General features: G+C 36.9%; 1 protein-coding gene across 1 annotated transcript in view; it reads left to right on the top strand.

The window, feature by feature from the left end:
* Positions 1-19,034, top strand: part of SLC26A7 (solute carrier family 26 member 7) — a 77,181-nt gene extending 58,147 nt beyond the window's left edge. Inside the window, exons 11-18 of the mRNA XM_019471065.1 lie at positions 2,820-2,926; positions 5,153-5,219; positions 9,852-9,968; positions 11,769-11,817; positions 14,494-14,594; positions 16,460-16,514; positions 16,604-16,707; positions 18,999-19,034. Coding sequence (XP_019326610.1) covers positions 2,820-2,926; positions 5,153-5,219; positions 9,852-9,968; positions 11,769-11,817; positions 14,494-14,594; positions 16,460-16,514; positions 16,604-16,707; positions 18,999-19,034 — 636 coding nt within the window. The remainder of the gene's footprint in view (positions 1-2,819; positions 2,927-5,152; positions 5,220-9,851; positions 9,969-11,768; positions 11,818-14,493; positions 14,595-16,459; positions 16,515-16,603; positions 16,708-18,998) is intronic.
* Positions 19,035-19,287: the final 253 nt, after the last annotated feature.

Raw genomic sequence — 19,287 nt, forward strand, 5'->3', positions numbered from 1 at the left:
CTTAGGGACATGGTTTAGTGGGCATGGTGGTGTTGGGTTGATGGTTGGACTCGATGATCTTAGAGGTCTTTTCCAACCTTAATGATTCTATGATTCTATAATCAGGTAGGAGTCAGATGAACTGCATCCTAAATTCCCCTCACTCGGATAACCAGGTCTCTATTGACTATGGTGGGAATCTAGACAGCTCATGCAGCTGTAGACGTCTGTGCAGTAGTTAATGCCAAGTGGAATGAACCCTACTCATACAGGCAATAGCTGATCAGCTCCTCAGTTTGCAAGAAAAAGGAAAGTTTATAATCTGGTTTCAAAGTCGTACAAAAACATTTAGTATCAAAATATCTTAGTATTGCATTGTTTAGCCATTGGCTCAGAGAGTATTCTCCCACTTCACCTATTTATATGCTTTTTTCCCCCACCAAGTTCCCATTTCACACTCCCCTCAATGGTGGATGGGTAGATCTTGTGAAATGAAAAGGTCTACATGGAAATGTGTTGTCCACAGAGTTTCAGAGGCAGCTGCTATATATACGGTCACAGTACCTCTCAATGCTTCCTATACTGTCTGATATATGCAGAATTTAACATAAATCCATATCTCCTACTTGTTTCTTTTCTCCCTCTTTAGAATTTTTTTAAATTAATACAGTACAAGCATATTTTGAAGTTGGATTTTGTTTTGACTTTTGAGAAAAACGTGTGCCTATAATACATTATTGCTAAGATTTGAAGAATGATTAGATTCTATCTGTCCTGGAATATACAATAACCACCTTGAAGTAAGTTGCCAAAGAAAACTTTGATATTTTTATGACTTCTTTGTTGAACCTTGCGACAACCCATGAATTAAAAAAATGTCAATCAGATCAACATAACTTCTTTCTACAAGTTTGATGCTACCCTACCTAAAAAAGTATTGACCCCAGGCCAATACAAAGCACTGAAAGGGTGACTGACAAATGAGAATATGATTGTTTTGGCTTATCCTCTACAAAAATGGCAGTCTCTCATTATGGATAAGATGTGAGATACTAGTCTGCTTAGTGCTCAGCAGCTCTTAAACATTTTTGGCTTTGATTCTTCCGATGTAGACTTCGTATTGGGTTTTCATGCTTTCTGTTTTCTTCCGAGACAGAAGAATTTTGCAGGTCTTGCAGCAGTGATTTAGTTAGATGTGATGACGATCAGGTCTGCAGCTGAAGTGGATTGCTTATCTCAAGTGTTGTCAAGGGTTAAGCCTTGTCAGGATGGGATAATTCTTGATCCTGCCTGAACTTCAGATTTGTAGTACTTCTGTTAGCCCTTTCATGTCCAGCGATCTCCTTCATAAATATATATTGGATTTATAAACCTTAGAATTACTTTCTGACTGATTAATCAGAACTCAATGTTTGTTGCTCGTAAAGGTATTCTTTGCAAATATAGACACAACGATTTGTATAAGATGTCATAAAATATAACTGGAGGTTGAGCAGTGTTTCAAAGAATGAACTACCTTCTTACTTAGCAGCTGTGCCATTGAAGAGTCTGCAAAACCTGTTGCAGTAGTTTAAGATTTTGAAGATGAGGGAGGAAAAGGTTTGTCAGTAGAGTCATGTACTACTCCGTCCTCTGTGAAGCACAAATTTGTATGGTATGACTTACATTTTATAATTCATAAAATAATAGTTCTGAAATCTGCTCGAGCAAAATTCCTGTGGTTAGGCTGAAAATATTCTATTGTCTCTGGCTTTCCTGAGCTAAGTGAAAGCATCAGAAAGGATAATTTTAACACTGATTGTGCCATTGTAATGTGATCTTTTCCTCTGCAAACATTAATAAGAAGCACGGTAATTGTTGAAATGGGCACCTACGGAGATCAGTATATCCAGAGGAGTGCAAATACTTTCCATTCTTCTTTAACACTTTTTGTATAAAGATTAGGTGGCAGTCTTTGCTTAAGGCTCCCTCAAGGAAAGAAATATGTGCTGACATTAGGTTGGTGTAAGAAATCAAGTAATTTGTACTTTTCTCCTTTTAATTGTAAAATCTGGATATCTCTCTGCCATACACATCATTGTAGTATGGAATATGAGTGATCATTTCTGTTCAGAAAAAAATGAAGACAAAAATTTGAACTGTTAAAATCTTTTGATTTTTTAATATTTTAAATTCCTTTTCAAAGTAACTTTTGTTTCACATATGCTTCTTTGTATTTTTTAAATTGTATTTAAAATGAATCCAAATTTTATTAATCAAATATTGAAAGGTGGGGAAGTAATCTGAAATCTCACTATTTCCATGTAAAGAAATTCATTCCCCAATAATTTTTATTTGTTATAGAGTTGGTTTAGTCAGCTGTATTCTGATAAATGCCACTTTTAATTAACCTCCTTGCAAATTAGAATTCCCAGTTACACAATTAGTGGGAGAAGAGCTCTCTGTACATGACCTTTAGAGTACCTCATTGTGTAAAAGGAAAGGAGGATTTTAAATGTGTGCAGTGAAGAAGGTGCAAAAACTTGCAATGTGAAAAATAAAATATAGGTTTTACAAAACAACTGAGTTCATTCTGAATTATGCTGTTAGCACAACTACATATGCTAAGTAACTCTGAAAGGAACCTGTGTGAGCATTGGGATGAGTAGTGCCATGTCATATATTTTCTCCCATGGGAAGGCATTATTTTAATCGCTAATTCAATATTTGCTAGTTCAAAGATCTGAATGATCACCTCTGTGAAACTACCTTCATTTTAAAAATCTTTATTTCTGATTCATAAAATGCACATTGTTACAAAAATTGAAACTAATCACCTCTTTCTGTTTCCCTTCTTAAAGAGCATATGGGTTACTACCTACGTGTTTACAATATGCTTTGCTGCTAACGTGGGACTGTTGTACGGTGTTGTCTGCACTGTAGTAATTGTGATTTTCCGCTTTCCCAGGTGAGAAATAAATTTATTGAAATGTTCTAGTAGGACATCGTTATGTCTTCTTTCTGGCACATTGCTTCACTGTCAGGATAGACATACAGTACACTAAATTTAACAGGAAACTTCGGGTTTTTAGTTGCAGAAAATTACTAGATAAGACAATTCAAAAGGAAAAGTCACACCTGTGCATTTACTATAGGCTAAGGATCTCTAAAATGTTTCATACTATGGCATTATTTTGTGATTTCTCTTAGTATTACACATCTCTATGACTCATTAGGTGAAGGTAGCATAAGATCAACAGAAAGATCAATAATATATACTTTTTTCCATTAGATATTTATTTGCTCCTTAAGTGTATGTCTGGCAAGCCTTAGTAACTAAGCGCCCTTTACAAACTCTTAGGTACTACGTTGCACAGGAGTTAATAGTTGACATTTGCACTGCTAATATATATTAATGAAACATAACCGCACAACTATTCTAATGTATAATGAAAAGTACATTATAAATTCTATGTATGAATTAGAAAAGCCAGGACAAAGAAACTAGAGCTAATACAAATATGTATATTCTTTTTCATATATTACCGTTGCTACTTTGGATCATGAGTGAAGGAAAATGTCAGTCGAGGTTCATGATCATTTTGTGCTACAAAGTTAATCCATAGCTCATCAGTCCTGCAAATGACTTGCTGCTTGCAGGCGGTTGTTTGCATGAACATCGAATCCCACTGAAATTAAGTACAATATAGACAGCTTGATTTAATGCTTGTTAAAGTTAACGGTGTTAACCAGTTGTCCATAGCTCTGTTCTCATGGAATAAGCTGCAGAACCAGCGTGAAAACAGCTCAAAATTGCAAGACAATTACAAATTATGGAAGGTGGTTTCTGCTTGCATCAATCAGTACCTTTTTGGTAACCTTCTGCTACTAAGCAAACTAAAATTTGGTAAATTCTGCTAGTAAAGGAAAAGGTAAGTTTTCATGTTGTTTACACCCTGAGCCTGGATGTCTGAAGTTCTGCCACAGCAGAAAGGGAGAGATATCTGACACTAAATAGCAGGGTCTTCTGTTGTCTGATCTAACAGAGACCTCAGTCTGAACCTGCAATAATTAAAGTAAATAAGACTCTTCCCAGTGATTTCTGTGGCCTTCAGTCAGGTTGCACATGATTGTCCATGCAACCTAAAAGCACCGAACAAGCTAACAGCCTTAAAAACTGTGCTGCACAGGTGAGGTTAGCAAGAGAACACGCAGTAAGCTATCCAGTTGTGGGCAAAAGTGTCAGCAAAAGTGAAGGAAGAAAAATACCATAGGTGATTTATTGTGAAGTTTCTGTTCAGATGCCAGGGTATTGGTTGTGGTACATGTTATGTATCAGAATGTATTAAAACCAGCAGCAGCTACAGCTCAATTTATGCAAACAGGAGAGAACAGCTGACTTTTGCAAGCCTCATTTAGCCAACCCCCGTACCTGCAAATACTCCTTGCACATTGACGCATCTATTAAATGTTTTTATTCTGGGATTATTTCCATTGCCTAGCTTTAGGCACAGAGCTCAGATGATAACTGGTTTCATAGTCTTCTTGTTCTGCAGTTAAATGTGCTCCTGCAAATGATGTATTGAAGCAGAAAGTCCTACGCTGAGCTGCCTTTTCAAGGCAACTTTTGCTTTTCACTGACTGTGTAGAGAGCATAGGGATATTGGCTTTTCCAGTTAAGTCCCCCACTTTGATAGCTAGAGTGCAATGTTCTGCTTCATCATACAAAGATGTGTCAATTTTAATGACAAATAAAACATCCTTAGTTTTCATGACCCATAGCTATTTGATATCTTTTTTTTCCTTTTCTTACAGTATGATTTTGCAGGTAAAAAATATTAATTAAACCTCTGTACTTTTGAAGCTGTAGAATATATATTTGCTACCTTGACTTGAGAATAGCTCTCTGTCCAGCTACAAAACAGTAATGAAACTTAAAATTAAGATTTTATTTACCAGAAATTTCCATTATTCATATTTTCAAAGTGATATATTATAATTTTAAAATGTGCTTTTTACCATTTAACTGGATCATTATCACAAAAAATAAGCTCTGTATGCATGAAAATACATATGGATTGCATCATCACAACTTTAAACTTCTACACTGTAGTTTTGGAGTGTGTCTCTTCCTGTTTCTGTTCAAGACTACTAATGATTTGCCTTACAGATTTTCTCTGTGTATTGATTACAGAGCAAAGACACTGAATTTGAAAAATGTGAAAGAAGTGGAATATAAATACAAAACAGAAGATAATTGTGTAAGTTAAATTGTCTCTTTTTGTGTGTGTGTGTGTGTGTTCCACTAATTCAGATTTGTTTATTTTCTCTAGTTGGTTACCAGATTGTAATCAGTGAGTCAAGGGAACATTTTTATGAAATGACCACTTGAAATTTAAAGCCAGTATGACGTAGTAAATACAAAACTAGTCTGGGCATCCGAAATTGGAATATTTTCCTGGTTCTGTTGCTGGTCTGCAAAGTGAAGTTAGGCAAGTCCTCTTAGATCTGTCTACCTTAGTTTATTTGTTACTTTTAAGTTAGGAATGGCTCTTTGTAAAATTTTCCTAATTCCTAAGTCTAAGGAAATCTCTCGGCAGCAAGGGCAAGGTCCATCTGAGCAGGTAATAGCTGTCTCTATGTTCTTATCAAATTTCCTCATTTCTGAAAGTCCTTTGATACTCTCATCATCCACAATCTCTTTTCTGACCCCATTTCTGCCACCAGCCCCTTGTGATCGGACTGTCCCAGAGGACACCGTGTGCGTCTGGGGAAGGAGGGACGGCATCATGAAGTTGTCACATACTACTTCACATATCTCACCACCCTGTACTCAAACAAGGGTACCCTGATGTGAAAAATGGATGGAAGAATCTCTCCAAAAGACTGTGCTTTTAAAGTTTGGCTTCTTACAAACTTAAACCTACCAGTCAGAGATTTTAAATTATTTTGGTTATTTTCATTGCAATTATCATCAAAGTTGCTTGTGGTCAGGCCTGTGGTAAGAAAAGAAGGCTAATGACCCAAAGAGGTGAACTCCCTCCTCTGAGATGAAATGGTAGGTCAGCAGCCAAGAGAGAAGTAGAACCACGTGTCCTTTCATCACGGAGTCCCATCACTAGGACATCCTGCCTTCTCCACCGTGGCAGTTTCAACTATGTCCTCTTTCCTTTCCTAATGCTTATGAAGGGTCTTATGTATCGATAAGCAACATGCTCAGCAGTTATTACCTCACTATTAAGAAGCTCTCCTCTAAAGAATTTATTTTTTCTGGCAAACGTTTTCCATCAAAGCTATCTTGGGCTCAAAATCTGAACTTGGCTCAGGGGGGTTTACTGTTTTGGCATGCTGAACAATGCTGGAATGTGAAAGGTACATGAGAATGGGGAGGACTCTGAAATGTGAATTTAAAACACAGTTGTTGAGGCTGGCCCAGCTGTCAATTATTATATCAATTTTCATTCTTAAGAAAAATGTTGGAGTAACTTTGTCAGAGATGGGTAACCAAAATTTGATTTGCCTGCCTTTTATCGTATCAGTTCATAAAACATTTTGTACAAATCCTTATGCGTCTTTTTTTTAAGCTAACAGCTCCCCAGTTTTTTTTTCCTTAATCATTAAGATTAATGCCAGTAACCAAGTAATAACAAACTAGTGTCTGCAGACAGTGCGGAAAATAACATTTTGTTAAGAAAGCAAATTGCTCAAAAGCTTATTACACAAAACAAAGAAGGAATTTTTTTTTAAGATTTAGAAAAATGCCTTTAATTGAATTTAGAGTCACTGAGTTGCAGCAGGCATTTAGGGTAATATTTAATGTATGAATGTTAGACTGATCCGAGTTCCCCTGGTAAATAACAGCTTAGACATAAACAACAGGACTTTTAAACATGAAAATATGTAAGCTTAATGATATACCCTGCCATTAAGGTCTGTGGATTTACAGAGGTTATTTCATCAATAGGAGAAAAGACACTTTAATGTGGAAAAAATCAAGAGGGTACTTAGAAGCTTATGTGAAACACATTGCATCACAGGTGTTCCCTGAACTGAATTCTTACCCAACAGTAGACAGTGCTGTGCAGAGTGCATGGGGCAATTGCCGGTATCCTTCTAAGTGACAGCAGAGATAGGCTACCTGAGATAATTTTCTTTCTTTTTTGGCAAGGACACAACAAAGAGGAAGTCCATTTTTCTCAGAACAGTTCTTATTAAGAAAGGAGCTAGAACCAAACCAGAGCCAGGAATAACTGAGCCAAATTTGGCACAGTTGTCCTTGCCCATCCTGGAAAAAAGATTGTACCTAAGTCTGCATCTGCTTCATTTGGCGTTATGATTTGAGCCTTTCAAATTTTTCACCTTGTATTTTTGGAAGCTTATTAGCTTGTAGATCATCACAGGCTTTGATTTTTGCACATCAGTCTTCCTTTTTCTTAGTTTTCATCTTCCACTTTGCTTGTTCTGGTATGGCACCAAAGTGCTCACTTGTCTCCACACCAAGCTGTGTATAGCATCTTTTTTAAGGGAATCTGTGGGATGTTGGAGTATTTCTCCATCCAAGTGTATATTGCCCTCTGTTTCACCCTTATTTTAGAGTTTTCTTTCATGTAATCTTAGCCATTTTAATTGCCAGTTAGGCTTTGCCACTTGACTGACCGAGGTATGTTGGTGATGTGACATTTACCACAATCACATTCATAGGTAAATTGCTCAAAGTCCCTATACAGAGTTTGGGGTTCATTGCCTTAGTTTTGGATGTTTGAAATGTTTCCTTAGTCTGTATGATGGTTGCTGCAGCAGTGTCTGAGAGATCATCTGTTTCGCAGAAGTCTGAATAGCAGTCTACAATAAGGAGGTAGCTTGTGTGGTTTGTGGTGAAGATTTCCATTCCTGTTTCGCTTGAAGGTCTGTTGGGAAAACTGTGTATGTTCAATGCAATCCCACGGGTTTTTGAACTACATAAAAAATGGTCTGTGTGTCAGCTCCACTTACTTATGTTTGAGTGTGACCTTGTTATATGTCTCTGACTTTTGTTAGGAAGAATAGAAGCTTTTTGAACCTACATTCTCTTGTGAATTCTTGGTTTTTACTTCCTGTTACCTGTTGTCACAAGTAGTTCAGTTTTGAGAGCTGATACATAAATCAGATATTTTATTTCAGTAGTAAACGGATATTTTCTATATCCAGACCCCTTATCGCACTTAGTGATAGGATACTTTATTGCATATAGCACTTTTGTGGACTGAAATCCTTTTGGAGAACTTGGAATCAGATCCAACACGGTCTGCTGCTGTCCTGCTGAGGTGGTGTCAGCTGCAGTGTTTGTCCATTAAAATCTCATCCTGTTTTCATTCTTCCAAAGTGGGCAAAGTTTTTTATGAGACTGTTGAAGCTGACACTCAGCGATACCATGTTTTGCGTGTGAAAATAACTAGTGGGAATCATTGCTGTGCAGTGTTCGGGTTATGCATTCAAGGATCCTCTTTTTGTCTCACCTGGAAGGAGAACGCTCTGAACTTCCACATGTAATCTAGAGATCCCCAGCTTCCATAAAAGACATACTTGAAAGGCAAATTAATCCTATTGCTTTTTTGGCAACTGGCACTTATGAGCAGTGTTATTGTGGCTATTTAAGAATCTCTAGTTGCATGCATGCCTGTCAGGTAGAAAATACGACTGAAAATATCGGTAACTTTTACAGGCCACACATGATCCTGCTTATTCCTGTTTACAGCACTAGGTTCATAAAAGCTTAATACAGTTATTTACTGGAATATACACAAAGAACTTTATAAGTAGATATAATATCTTTTACTAGATCAAATAGTACAACTGGAAAAAGTGGAAGACCCTAACAGCCAACAGACTTTTCCTCAAGTCTGAAATAGAAACGGCAGAAACCAAAGCAGCTGAGAGCAATTGCTCCACATTGAATTTGGTCTGTCTCAGACCCAATTTTCCTGAAGAAAAGAGAGACATGGTCCATAACCTGTGGAAAATGAAGAGCATGGTAGAATTAGCTTAACTCTACCTACCTACAAAATCAATATCTTTATATATAAGGATTAATTTTCTTACTGGCTTTTGAAGGTGTTTTATATCCACCTTGAGAATGAGAGAAAAAGTGCTTGTTTTGTGGGAAATGTTCCCCATTGGTACCTGGGGGTTTCCTGACCTTTATCTGATGTCCTTCAGAAATCGTTCTGGTATATAATGTCTGTGCTTTGGGCTACACAGTTTCCTTGAAGGTACCTGGTGAACTGGATGAAACTTAGTCAAGGAAGTGCAATGACAGGAACTGGAGGTGGCTGATGGTTCTCATGTAGATTATTTATTGTGTTGGTTGTAGATGAGTGCTGGCAAAGTTTTAAATGTGTCACTCAAGCTTGGTCTGGATCCATTAAATATTTCCATGGAGAAATATCTCAGTTGCACTAAAGTCATCTTCAGATAACTGAGATGAACATTTTCAGTGTTCCCCAGACCACCTGCAGTGTTTCCCCCCAAACCTCATGTACTTTTTCCAATGCATGTTTGTCTAATAAAAAATATTCTGTCTGCAAACCTTGTCTTGCCTATGTTTGGGGCTGAAACAGTGTTACTATTATTTACCAGATAATAGTCAGTATTATGTATCATAATGAATATGATTTTGCTTTCATGTTAACTTGAATTAAGGATAGTTTTCCTTACAGGTTACTTACATTTCCTTTTTTACTTCAGTTGTATGTGAAGACTGATCAAGACAGTTATCTGTTAAATCATTATCACAATCCAAAGTTCCTTCTAGGTTGATTTACAGGATTTTTCAGGATTTTTAAAGAAATTACTTTGGTTTTCAGTCTCCAAACCGAAGATAATCTTCTCAGTATTTTGTTTATTTCATTCCACAGGAATCATTAAAACAGGTAAAGATAGTTTCAGTCAACAACCCATTAGTCTTTCTGAATGCCAGGAAATTTCAGGCTGACCTGATAAAGATAATCCAGAAGGATACCATGAGCAGCCAGGCATGTGAAGATGTAAACAAGGTAGGATGTGCTATATGCTTCAGTAATCATGGTGACGGTGTTGAAGATCATGATTGTTTTCCTTGCATTTCTTAGAGAATGCAATCAGATACTGAAACAGATTTAAAAAGGTAATATTTCAAATTATTAATTTAGGATAGAATAAAGTTAATCTTAATCAGATTCAATATGGATCATTTTCTTATTATTACTTGAAAAAAATTTCTCTACTATTTCTATATATGATCCTGTAAAAGACAGTAAAGCACTGATCCAAAGCTCTTCAAAATTTCTGGCAGAACTTACATAACCACAGCTAATATAAGGTTGTGATTTTAAAAAGAGACTGAGTAGCTACAAATCTACTTGAATAAAATTTGAGTTTTTTGCTGGAGGTGAGTCTATGAGAGAGAGACATTTCATTTCTGTTTCTAACTATAAATAATTCCAGGAGAATTAGGAAGAAGGTACAAACTGACTAAAGTTTTTCTCAAAGGTAGTGTTTCTTTTTCATTTTCTACACTGATTGTATTGGAAAAATAAACAGTATAAAAATTATGTATAACTTGGTTTTGGAGAATATCTCCATAAGTATATTATTTTTTGAGTTTATCTGCACATAACTACTGCAACTTCCTACAACACTCCCTAAAAGGGAAAAAAAGTCTTATTATTTTTCTATCATTGCAATGAAGACATTCCAATACTGTACAATGCTTATGGCAGGCAATTTCATCCAGTTTGGCAAATTGGGCTGAGAAAATCACAGTCATTTCCTAGATGAATTGTTAAGACAACGTTCAGCAATGTGTGTTCACCACCTCTCCTGTCTCTTGCCAAAGGGCTGTGCTACCCATAAGTACTTTGATGGGTGGCTTCTCCTCGTTGTGCAGAAATTCAGCTCAGAAATTGTGCTGCTTTTTTTCCTTGGTTGTGCTAGGCTAACTGATTTGGCTTAGTATGATAACAAACAACCAAACAGAGAGAAATTACTTAGGATTTGCATGGAATTGATTTATGAGTTAATTTAATAAGTGTAATAAGTTAATAAGTTAAGTTAATAAGTTAATTTATAAGTTACTTAGGAGGGAGATTTTATCCTTTGTCTCTTCTGTAAGGTACTTGGCAGTACAGCTGCCTAAAATACTGTGCATAATTTTTTTTTTTTGTGGAATAAAGGTCTTTCTGTAGCACATAATGGGAGTGAAAAAAGATTGCACTTTGGATTTTGTTTCTATGCTGTATTTCTGGTTTTAACTCGTATTTCTACTGAGAACTTAACATTCATATTGAAATCATTATAAAAAAATTTCTCCAGTTAAAGGTAACTCTTTAATAAATGTACATGTCAAAAATGTTTTCACTAAAATATTAGCATAGTAGATGAGATTGCAGCAAGTAGAAAATGAATCAAAAGTTAATCTTATAAAATCATTGACTAGAATTTGTCTTTTCAAGAACATCTTTCCCATCTTTTGACCACTTCTTAACCAACCCCTGCTTCCCCAAAAGCATCGTGTTCATAATATGCTTTTTAGTGGATCGAAACATGACAGAGGTTGAGTCATCTAGAAAGAAAAGCGAGATACCAGTTTGGTGTAACTTTAGAAGAAACTGAGAGACATACTCAGCAAATACTATATATCCAATAGGCTGCTGCATACAATATGATTTTGGAGAGAAGGAGTTAACTTTGAAATTGAGAAACAGAATTCTTATGTATTGCATTGATTTTCTCTAGTTACTATGCATTGGACTAGTTTTCCTTGGTATGTTAATAATTTGTTGCTTTTATTTCAGTGTGAGCAGAATACGTTGCTCTGTTCATTTTCCAATGGGAGTTGTCATGGTGAGTTTATTATCTATAAATGATGTTAAACCCAAGATGGATATAAGTGTGCAAAATGGCTCCATGCTTTTCTATTTATTTCTATGTGAATTCAAGTTGTCTAGAGACTAATATTTTCAGTTAGACCAAACATTCAGTGAAGCATGAGTGCTAAACAGTGTTAAACTCTGTTAACCTTGGCCTAACAAGTCCTATTTTTATTCTGTTCTCGACTGACCTTTTAAGATTTCAAAAGTGGGGAACCCATGAAAATACCTTTTCTGCAGGAGTCCCTGATTATTTCTCATGAACCACTGTGTGTATACTGAGACAGGAACGCAGTGGGGGGAACCACTTCCCACGTTACTGCCTGGATTGGTCTTCAGACAAAGGCCTAAGAGGCTGTTTTGCTAAGCTCTGGTCTTGTGTTTTTGCATTCACAGTGGGACTTGAATATTAGTATGCAAAACTAAAAATAGGATAAGATTAGAGCCATGTTAAATCTTTGTGATCTTTAAAGCTACTTAGGAGAAAATCTCAGAAAACATCAACTGAATTATCAGTGACACTATGGCCACCAATATTGTACTGTATATCAATAGAGGAGAGAATAAAGAAAAAAAACCTAAGGGTTTGTTTTCAATTAAGGATTAAGCTGGATAATTCCGCTTTTCCCACATTTTATAACACTTAAATCAAACCAGAGCACATACGTTCCCGTGGGAGAGCTGCAGCGACCTTTTGCAGAAGATACTTTATACAGATGACTTAATTGTGGATGGTATTAAAATGTTGTGTTTATTCAAAACACTTATAAGCATTAAGGCCACACTAGAGGTTCTGATTTGGGGGCTGTTGTCTGAATGTTTACATTTATTAACTAGACTCATGACATTTTTATGATACTACAGTGTTTAGTTTACTTGGGGGTGACAGAGTGCTTTGCTGTAACACATAGCAGTGCAATGATAATGGCTACCGAAGACTATACAGGGCTATACCGTAAAAAACTGAAAGAGTGCAAAACACTTTATATGGGAGGAGGTTTTTGGAAGGTCTTGGCAGTACATATTTCAGACTTCTTTTGAATGAACTGGTTTCTCGTGTTACAGAAATTACAGACATCACAAGATCCCTTTTCTGAATGCTTAAGTCTTGCCTTGAGGATTTAAATGCTCTGTTGTTCCTTGTACCAACCAGTCTATGGTGACTTTTCATGGGAGCTTTAAAATAAAAACTAGACAGAAAAAAGAAAAATCCCTATAAAAAGGAAAACAAAATGTGGGGCTTAAATTTTTAGGAAGGAGGGGAGCAGGAAGACATAATCCTTAATCCTTACAGCAGTTGTCCTGGAAGGTGCAACGTACATCTTTGTCAAAACCTTTCCTTTCTCCCTCTGGGGAATACTGATTTGCCATTGGTCTGTATCAGCACCAAATTAAACAGCTGCTGTTGCCCTTGCCACTGGTTCAGAGAGGGAGCAGGTCTGTACCTACCCCCATTCAGAAGCCAGGCGGCCTCTACTGCAATGCAGGATGCCAGCTGGGTGGGAAGGTAGCATGAGTAAGTAATAAGGAGAAAGACTAAGTTCTTTTGTTTCAGAGGCAGAGGAGGTGTGTAGAAAAGATTACAGTGAGCAGCCTAGCAGATCTCATAAATCCTTTCTGGATTTCCATCACAGTAATGTCAGGCAGGAGGTTTCCTTTGAAATTCTGTATTTTTGTTTGAAATGTATCTATTAATGTACATTGGACAGTACAAAGACAGTAAGTCTCTGGAGTCCAAAAGGCTCTGACTCTTAGACTACTGTCAGAAAGGAATTAGCAACATTATAAATCTACACCATGGGGAAATTCTAAGTCCCCTCAAGAGTTTAAAATCTTTTCCTCTGCTCTGTCAAAACCATTTAGCTTAACCCTTGTCTACATTCAGAATTCTTTTCCTTCTTTTTTTTTTTTTGTTTTGTGCGTTACGATAACTAACATTTGTTCACAGAGCAATGTAAATATGACGTGCATTATTTTCTAGTTTTCCCTTTATGAAAGTCAGGAATCATTATCTATGTGCTAGCTCAGGACGCATTTAGTCCAGAAGCACAAGATGGCCTGAGGTTGAAGAATGAGTAGAAGACCTTTGCAAATCTTACCAACATATTCTTTTCTCCAGCATCAATACATGATAGTATATAAAAAATTAACCAAACAAAAAACAACACAGTAAAACCTTAGAAAAATGAAACACTCCACTTTACATATTTTTCTTCCTTATGGGAAGATATTAGTTAAGCCATTGGCAGGCATTTAGGTAATACAGAAATGAGTGTCATATCAGATCTTAAGAGAGAGATGGATTCTCTATGTATCCCATGTAAACTCTTCTAAACAAGCCAAGATATTATCCTGACACATTTGGAAATTCAAATCTGAAGAAGCAATTCTTTAATTCTTGAGAGAGTATTCCTGTCAAACATCTCACTAATAATATGTTCTGCCTGTCATCACTTCATCCCATTGCTCTGAAGGTCCTTCATTTGTGCTTCTAAAATATGTCATTTGCTTGACTGATACCCCAGTACATAATAGTAAAATTTTTATTGTGATAGTTTGGGCTTATTTTGTTGAACTATCATTATTCTTATATGCATTTCTTGACTATTCTCCCTTTTAATTAAAGTTTTTTCTTTTATCAAATGTGTAGGTGAGTCGTTGCAGTCATGTCACGGTGAGCGACGTGCTTTGATATTAGACTGCAGTGGACTGAATTTCTTTGACTACACTGGAGTCTCAGTGCTGCTTCAGGTATTCATGACATCAGACAAATTCTGTACCTAGAAATGTAATTACACATACAAATTATTGGGGCCAGCTGCTAGTTACCTCACCTATATCTGTGGATAAACATGTCACTTGTGGAAAAGATGAACACCGATTTGGTATTAAACTGCACTGTGTTTATATATGAAATTATATAAAAAATAATTCTAAAGATTTTGGGTGACATTCAGTGCAAATGTAAGTACTGTATGTAATGGAGATGAGTTTCTGAATTTTTTTTAATTTTTATAGCTGTTTTAGGTCATATTTGACCCTGTCCTGTCAGTTATGTCAGTTGCAGTGGAGCTATGTGTGGATTTACCCCTTTAAAATTTCAGCTTTTAATTCTGTGATTTTATCTGTATGCCCTGCTTTCTGCTAAGCCAGAGGTCTTAATGATCTCCATGTTTTCTCCTGTGGGTTACATACCTAGCAGGCTGAGTTCCTTGGCCATTGCAGGAGCTCCAGGAAGGTCCCAGAAGACCAAAACCAGTAACCACATAATGAGCAGTTCTATATAGTGGATGAAAAGTTATGTTCAGAAGCTATTTCTTACGTTTCCATTGGGTTTGGCATTTAATAGTTGTGTAGTGGGTAGAGATTTAAGTGGGTATGCAAGGTTTGGTTCATATAATTTTTCTGAGTAAGATAGAAGACCAGATTTGAACTTGGGTCTCAGCCCAGGCCTTTTCTTATTCTAACCATTTTCTCAATTTACTGCAGTGATTAAGCAGTGAAGTAAGTATTGCCTTAAAAATGTTAAATTAAAACTACGTATAGGTGGGGATATAGTGAAAAATAAAACTGGAAAAATTAAATAAGGGGAGTAGGAGTTACTCTATTATGTCTCACCTCAAAATGTAGAGCATTCAATAAAATTAGTAGATAAAGCATTAATTAAAAAAAAAGATTTGTGAAACTGATTTCCAAAAGATCTCAGAGACCTCAGAACTGCAAATTATGTCAAGGAAGTGTTAGACAAATTTGTGAGAGGTAAGTCCATCATGGGCTGTGAAATGCGCAGGTTGGGAGCGCAGCCTCTGGCTGAATGACTGGTCCAAAACTGAGTTACCCAGAGGAGGAACACACTCAAGATGTCCACTTCATTACACTCCCTCCCGAAATACCATCACTGCTGTTGGAGTTAGAGGGATTTTTAGTTGAGTCAGGCTTTTCATTTATTTTTAAAAATAGGGTATTCTGATGTGGTTATCATTGAATCTCTTCTCTCAGAATTGTTCCACTTGGAATAGATTATTTAAGCATTTTTTGAAGCAAGGACTGCTTTGGATCCTCATCTGCCAGAAAAGGCCCTGCTCTGGTTCTAGAGCTATTTTCACTTTTTTTTTACTTTCTAGTTTATTGAATATTTAGTCTTTGTGAAGTTGAACATTTTCAAAGAAAGAATAAAGAACAACTTACTGCAGCGTGTAGCATGATGGTTATGGTGCTTTTCTGATGGACTGCTAAAAGTCTCAAAGTTTCCTAGGTCTGATTCCTATCTTTGTGGACTGGTAGGTAAGCATGTGGAGAGGAGATGGGGAAACTTGCTAAAAAAGGAGAACTGGAAAAAAAACCCTAAAAATATAGTAAAAAATGCAAAATTGTTAATCAAATTCAGATTTAATTCTCAGCAGAACTGTAGAGTACTTTGAGGAGAGGGGAGGAAATTAGTGTGGGTTTGTGGTGTTTGCATTATAGAAGAGCTCGCTCTGGTGTCTGCTGGCAGTATAGCTTCAACAGCAGCACTCCATGCTCTCTGCCTGCTTTGAATATGTTCTTTTTGTGTATTTTATTCTCTGTTGGTATTTTAAACAGTTTTTTTGAATTTCATGTTTTCACACATATAGATTTACATGGACTGTAAGAACAGACACATCGATGTGTTGCTAGCACACTGCAAAGGCAAGTATCAGCTTACAGCAGAATTTTTAACATGGCGGTTTATATATCTTCACTACCTTATCAGTGCTCATATGTTTGTTTTATTACAGCTTCCTTGATAAAAGCAATGCAGTACGGTGGAAATTTTGAATCTGAAAATCCTGTCTTCTTTGAATCTATTTCTTCGGCAATCGATGCCATTCAAATTCACAGGGTGAGACTTACAGCAGGGGTAGGTGAAGTCTGGAGGGCTTCTTGGATGCTCACAGCAATTTGTTAAAGTCTGGGAAAATCTTATTTACTCAGTGAACCTTCTGTGTAGAAACCTTTTATCTGTCTATTCTCTACAACTGGTCCCCAGACTCTGGACTGCAGTTATCAAGTTTTTCCTGCTAGCGCTCTCTTCCCATCACCTTCTCTCCTTTAGCAACAACTTCTTGGTCTTCTGTGCTAGACCCAGAGGCGCTGTGTTGTGGTGCATTAATCTGGGTTCATTCTCCACTGGAAAGCATAATGTCATCTGGAAACACCTAACGTAGCCTCTTGGTGAGGCAGATTAACTCGCACCCAGTTCTGCGTTACTGAAACTACACTCCTCCGTTCCTCAGCCTGGGTTGCTTAAAGCTACTTCACACAGCACTGCACTGTTCTGACCAAAATGCTTCTGGATCCTTAGCACATTTTTTCTAGCTAATAAGCTTGTCTCTACCCTGCAGTGTAGTGTGCTGTGTTGGCTCGCTGGCGGAAAGAGGGGAGAGGAATTGCACGACGTGGAAGAGAGAGCTAGAGGGAGAAGGAAGGCTTGGCTCAGAAATTTGAGGCTTGAGGCTTGAGCATGCATTTGCTTGAGTATGTATTTACTCGCTCAATAATAATTCTTGCATTCCTTGTTAAAAGGCTGTAAACCCGGGCTTTCCTCATAAACCACGTGAGCCTTTTCCATTGCAATCCCAGTGTAACTGAGCGTGCATTACAAGTAGTGTGCTTTCCCATGGTTTTATTTATGATTCCAAACATGGCTAGAGCTTGGCTCAGAGCCTTCTCCCAGAGACATTAAACTCATCATGGTCTGTGGTTTTGGGGTTTTTTTTCCTCCACTTTGTATTTTACTAATTAAATTAGAGTTGCCTATGGACAAAATCACTTTCTATTGACTTATCCAGATAAGGTGAGTTGGCACAGCTGGTCTAGTGGATTGACCAGAAAAACATGTTCTCTTCAGAGATTTTCAACATTTTTCATTTTGTTGCCCTGCAAGAAAAATTATTTATTAAATGGTAACTGCAAGGCAAAAATAATGGGGATGACTATTGTATATTTTGTCTGGGTCTGATTAGATGAATTAGGATGATTGTTGTGTTATAAAAGGTCTGCATTCTTTATAGACATTAATTAACCTTCCTAACATTCTTGTAAGATAGTTATGTACTAGCATCCCCATTTTAGGGAAATGGGACATGGAAAGACCAGGACAAATGTTCAAAGTGAAAAGGGAGAGTTAGAGCTCAGAAGCCCACTTTTCTAGGAACTGATTCCATGTTTCTACCAGAGCTGCTAGGCAAATCAAAACTCTGAATAGTGGCTTAGTGGATTAGTCCGAAAGGCTTGCACACAGCCTCAAATTTTAAATATAATTATGAACAGTATATATATGCTGCTGATGCCTCTTCAGAGTATTCAAAGTATGTGTTTTGGGTTTTTTAATGTGTTCTTTTATGTGGTTTTTTATGTGTCCTTGCGTTTAATACCTGAAGATAAGAGAAGAGGACAGAGGTAAAAAGGCAGCGTGACAGCAATAGCAGCACCACACTGTAATGAACACAGTCCGTCTATGTACTCTTCCTGTGCCTTTTTAAGATGCTGGGGTCAGCAGGAATTTTGAGTGTTTACATGAAGGAAAAATGGCAGGATAGGATAGGATAGGATAGGATAGGATAGGATAGGATAGGATAGGATAGGATAGGATAGGATAGGATAGGATAGGATAGGATAGGATAGGATTTACATGAAGGCAGGATAGGATAGGATAGGATAGGATAGGATAGGATAGTAGGATAGGATAGGATAGGATAGGATAGGATAGGATAGAAAAGGATAGGATAGGATAGAAAAAAATAGGAGGAAGGAGCTGGAGATTTACAGAAAGTTATTCATTCCGATTTACATTTCAGCTTCCCCCCGCAGCAGGAAATATCTTTCACTGGCAGAAAGGTAGAGGCAAGAGGGCTTCGTGGTTCCTTTTCATCTCTGCTGCTGTTCAGAAAGGCGAAGGTGCTCTTATCTACATCCTCCAAGGATAATCTTGTGTAATTCTAATTTTTATGTTGATAAGTTGGTAAGAGACTCATCTGTTGCTTTATGCAGTTCATCCTCATCATAAATAACTTTTTGATTTATGGTCTTTATAATGGTGCCATTTTCAAACTAGGACTGCTTCATCTGCTAATTTTATGTGTCATTCTAGGAAAACGTTATAATAATTTTTTTCTGTTTCTCCCAATTTAGAATTACAGCAAGTTCAGTGAACAGAGTGAAGTGTGATGTCAACCCATTGAATATGGCTAGTTTGATCTGCTCATATTCAGAATGAACTACACCACGGTTTCTCCTTAGCTTTTTTCTCCAGGGGATCTCATAGATGATCTTTTATATGCCATGTATATCTACTACATTCAGTAATGACAGATCTGCCATTCAGAAAAAAATCTTTCAGATGCCATCACTCAGAGAATGTTCATACAATTGTTCTATAGTGGGTTTATATAATATTTTTATATACATTTAGATACAAATT

This window comes from Aptenodytes forsteri, unplaced genomic scaffold (assembly GCF_000699145.1).
Source record: "Aptenodytes forsteri isolate BGI_AS27 unplaced genomic scaffold, ASM69914v1 Scaffold208, whole genome shotgun sequence".
NCBI lineage: Eukaryota > Metazoa > Chordata > Aves > Sphenisciformes > Spheniscidae > Aptenodytes > Aptenodytes forsteri.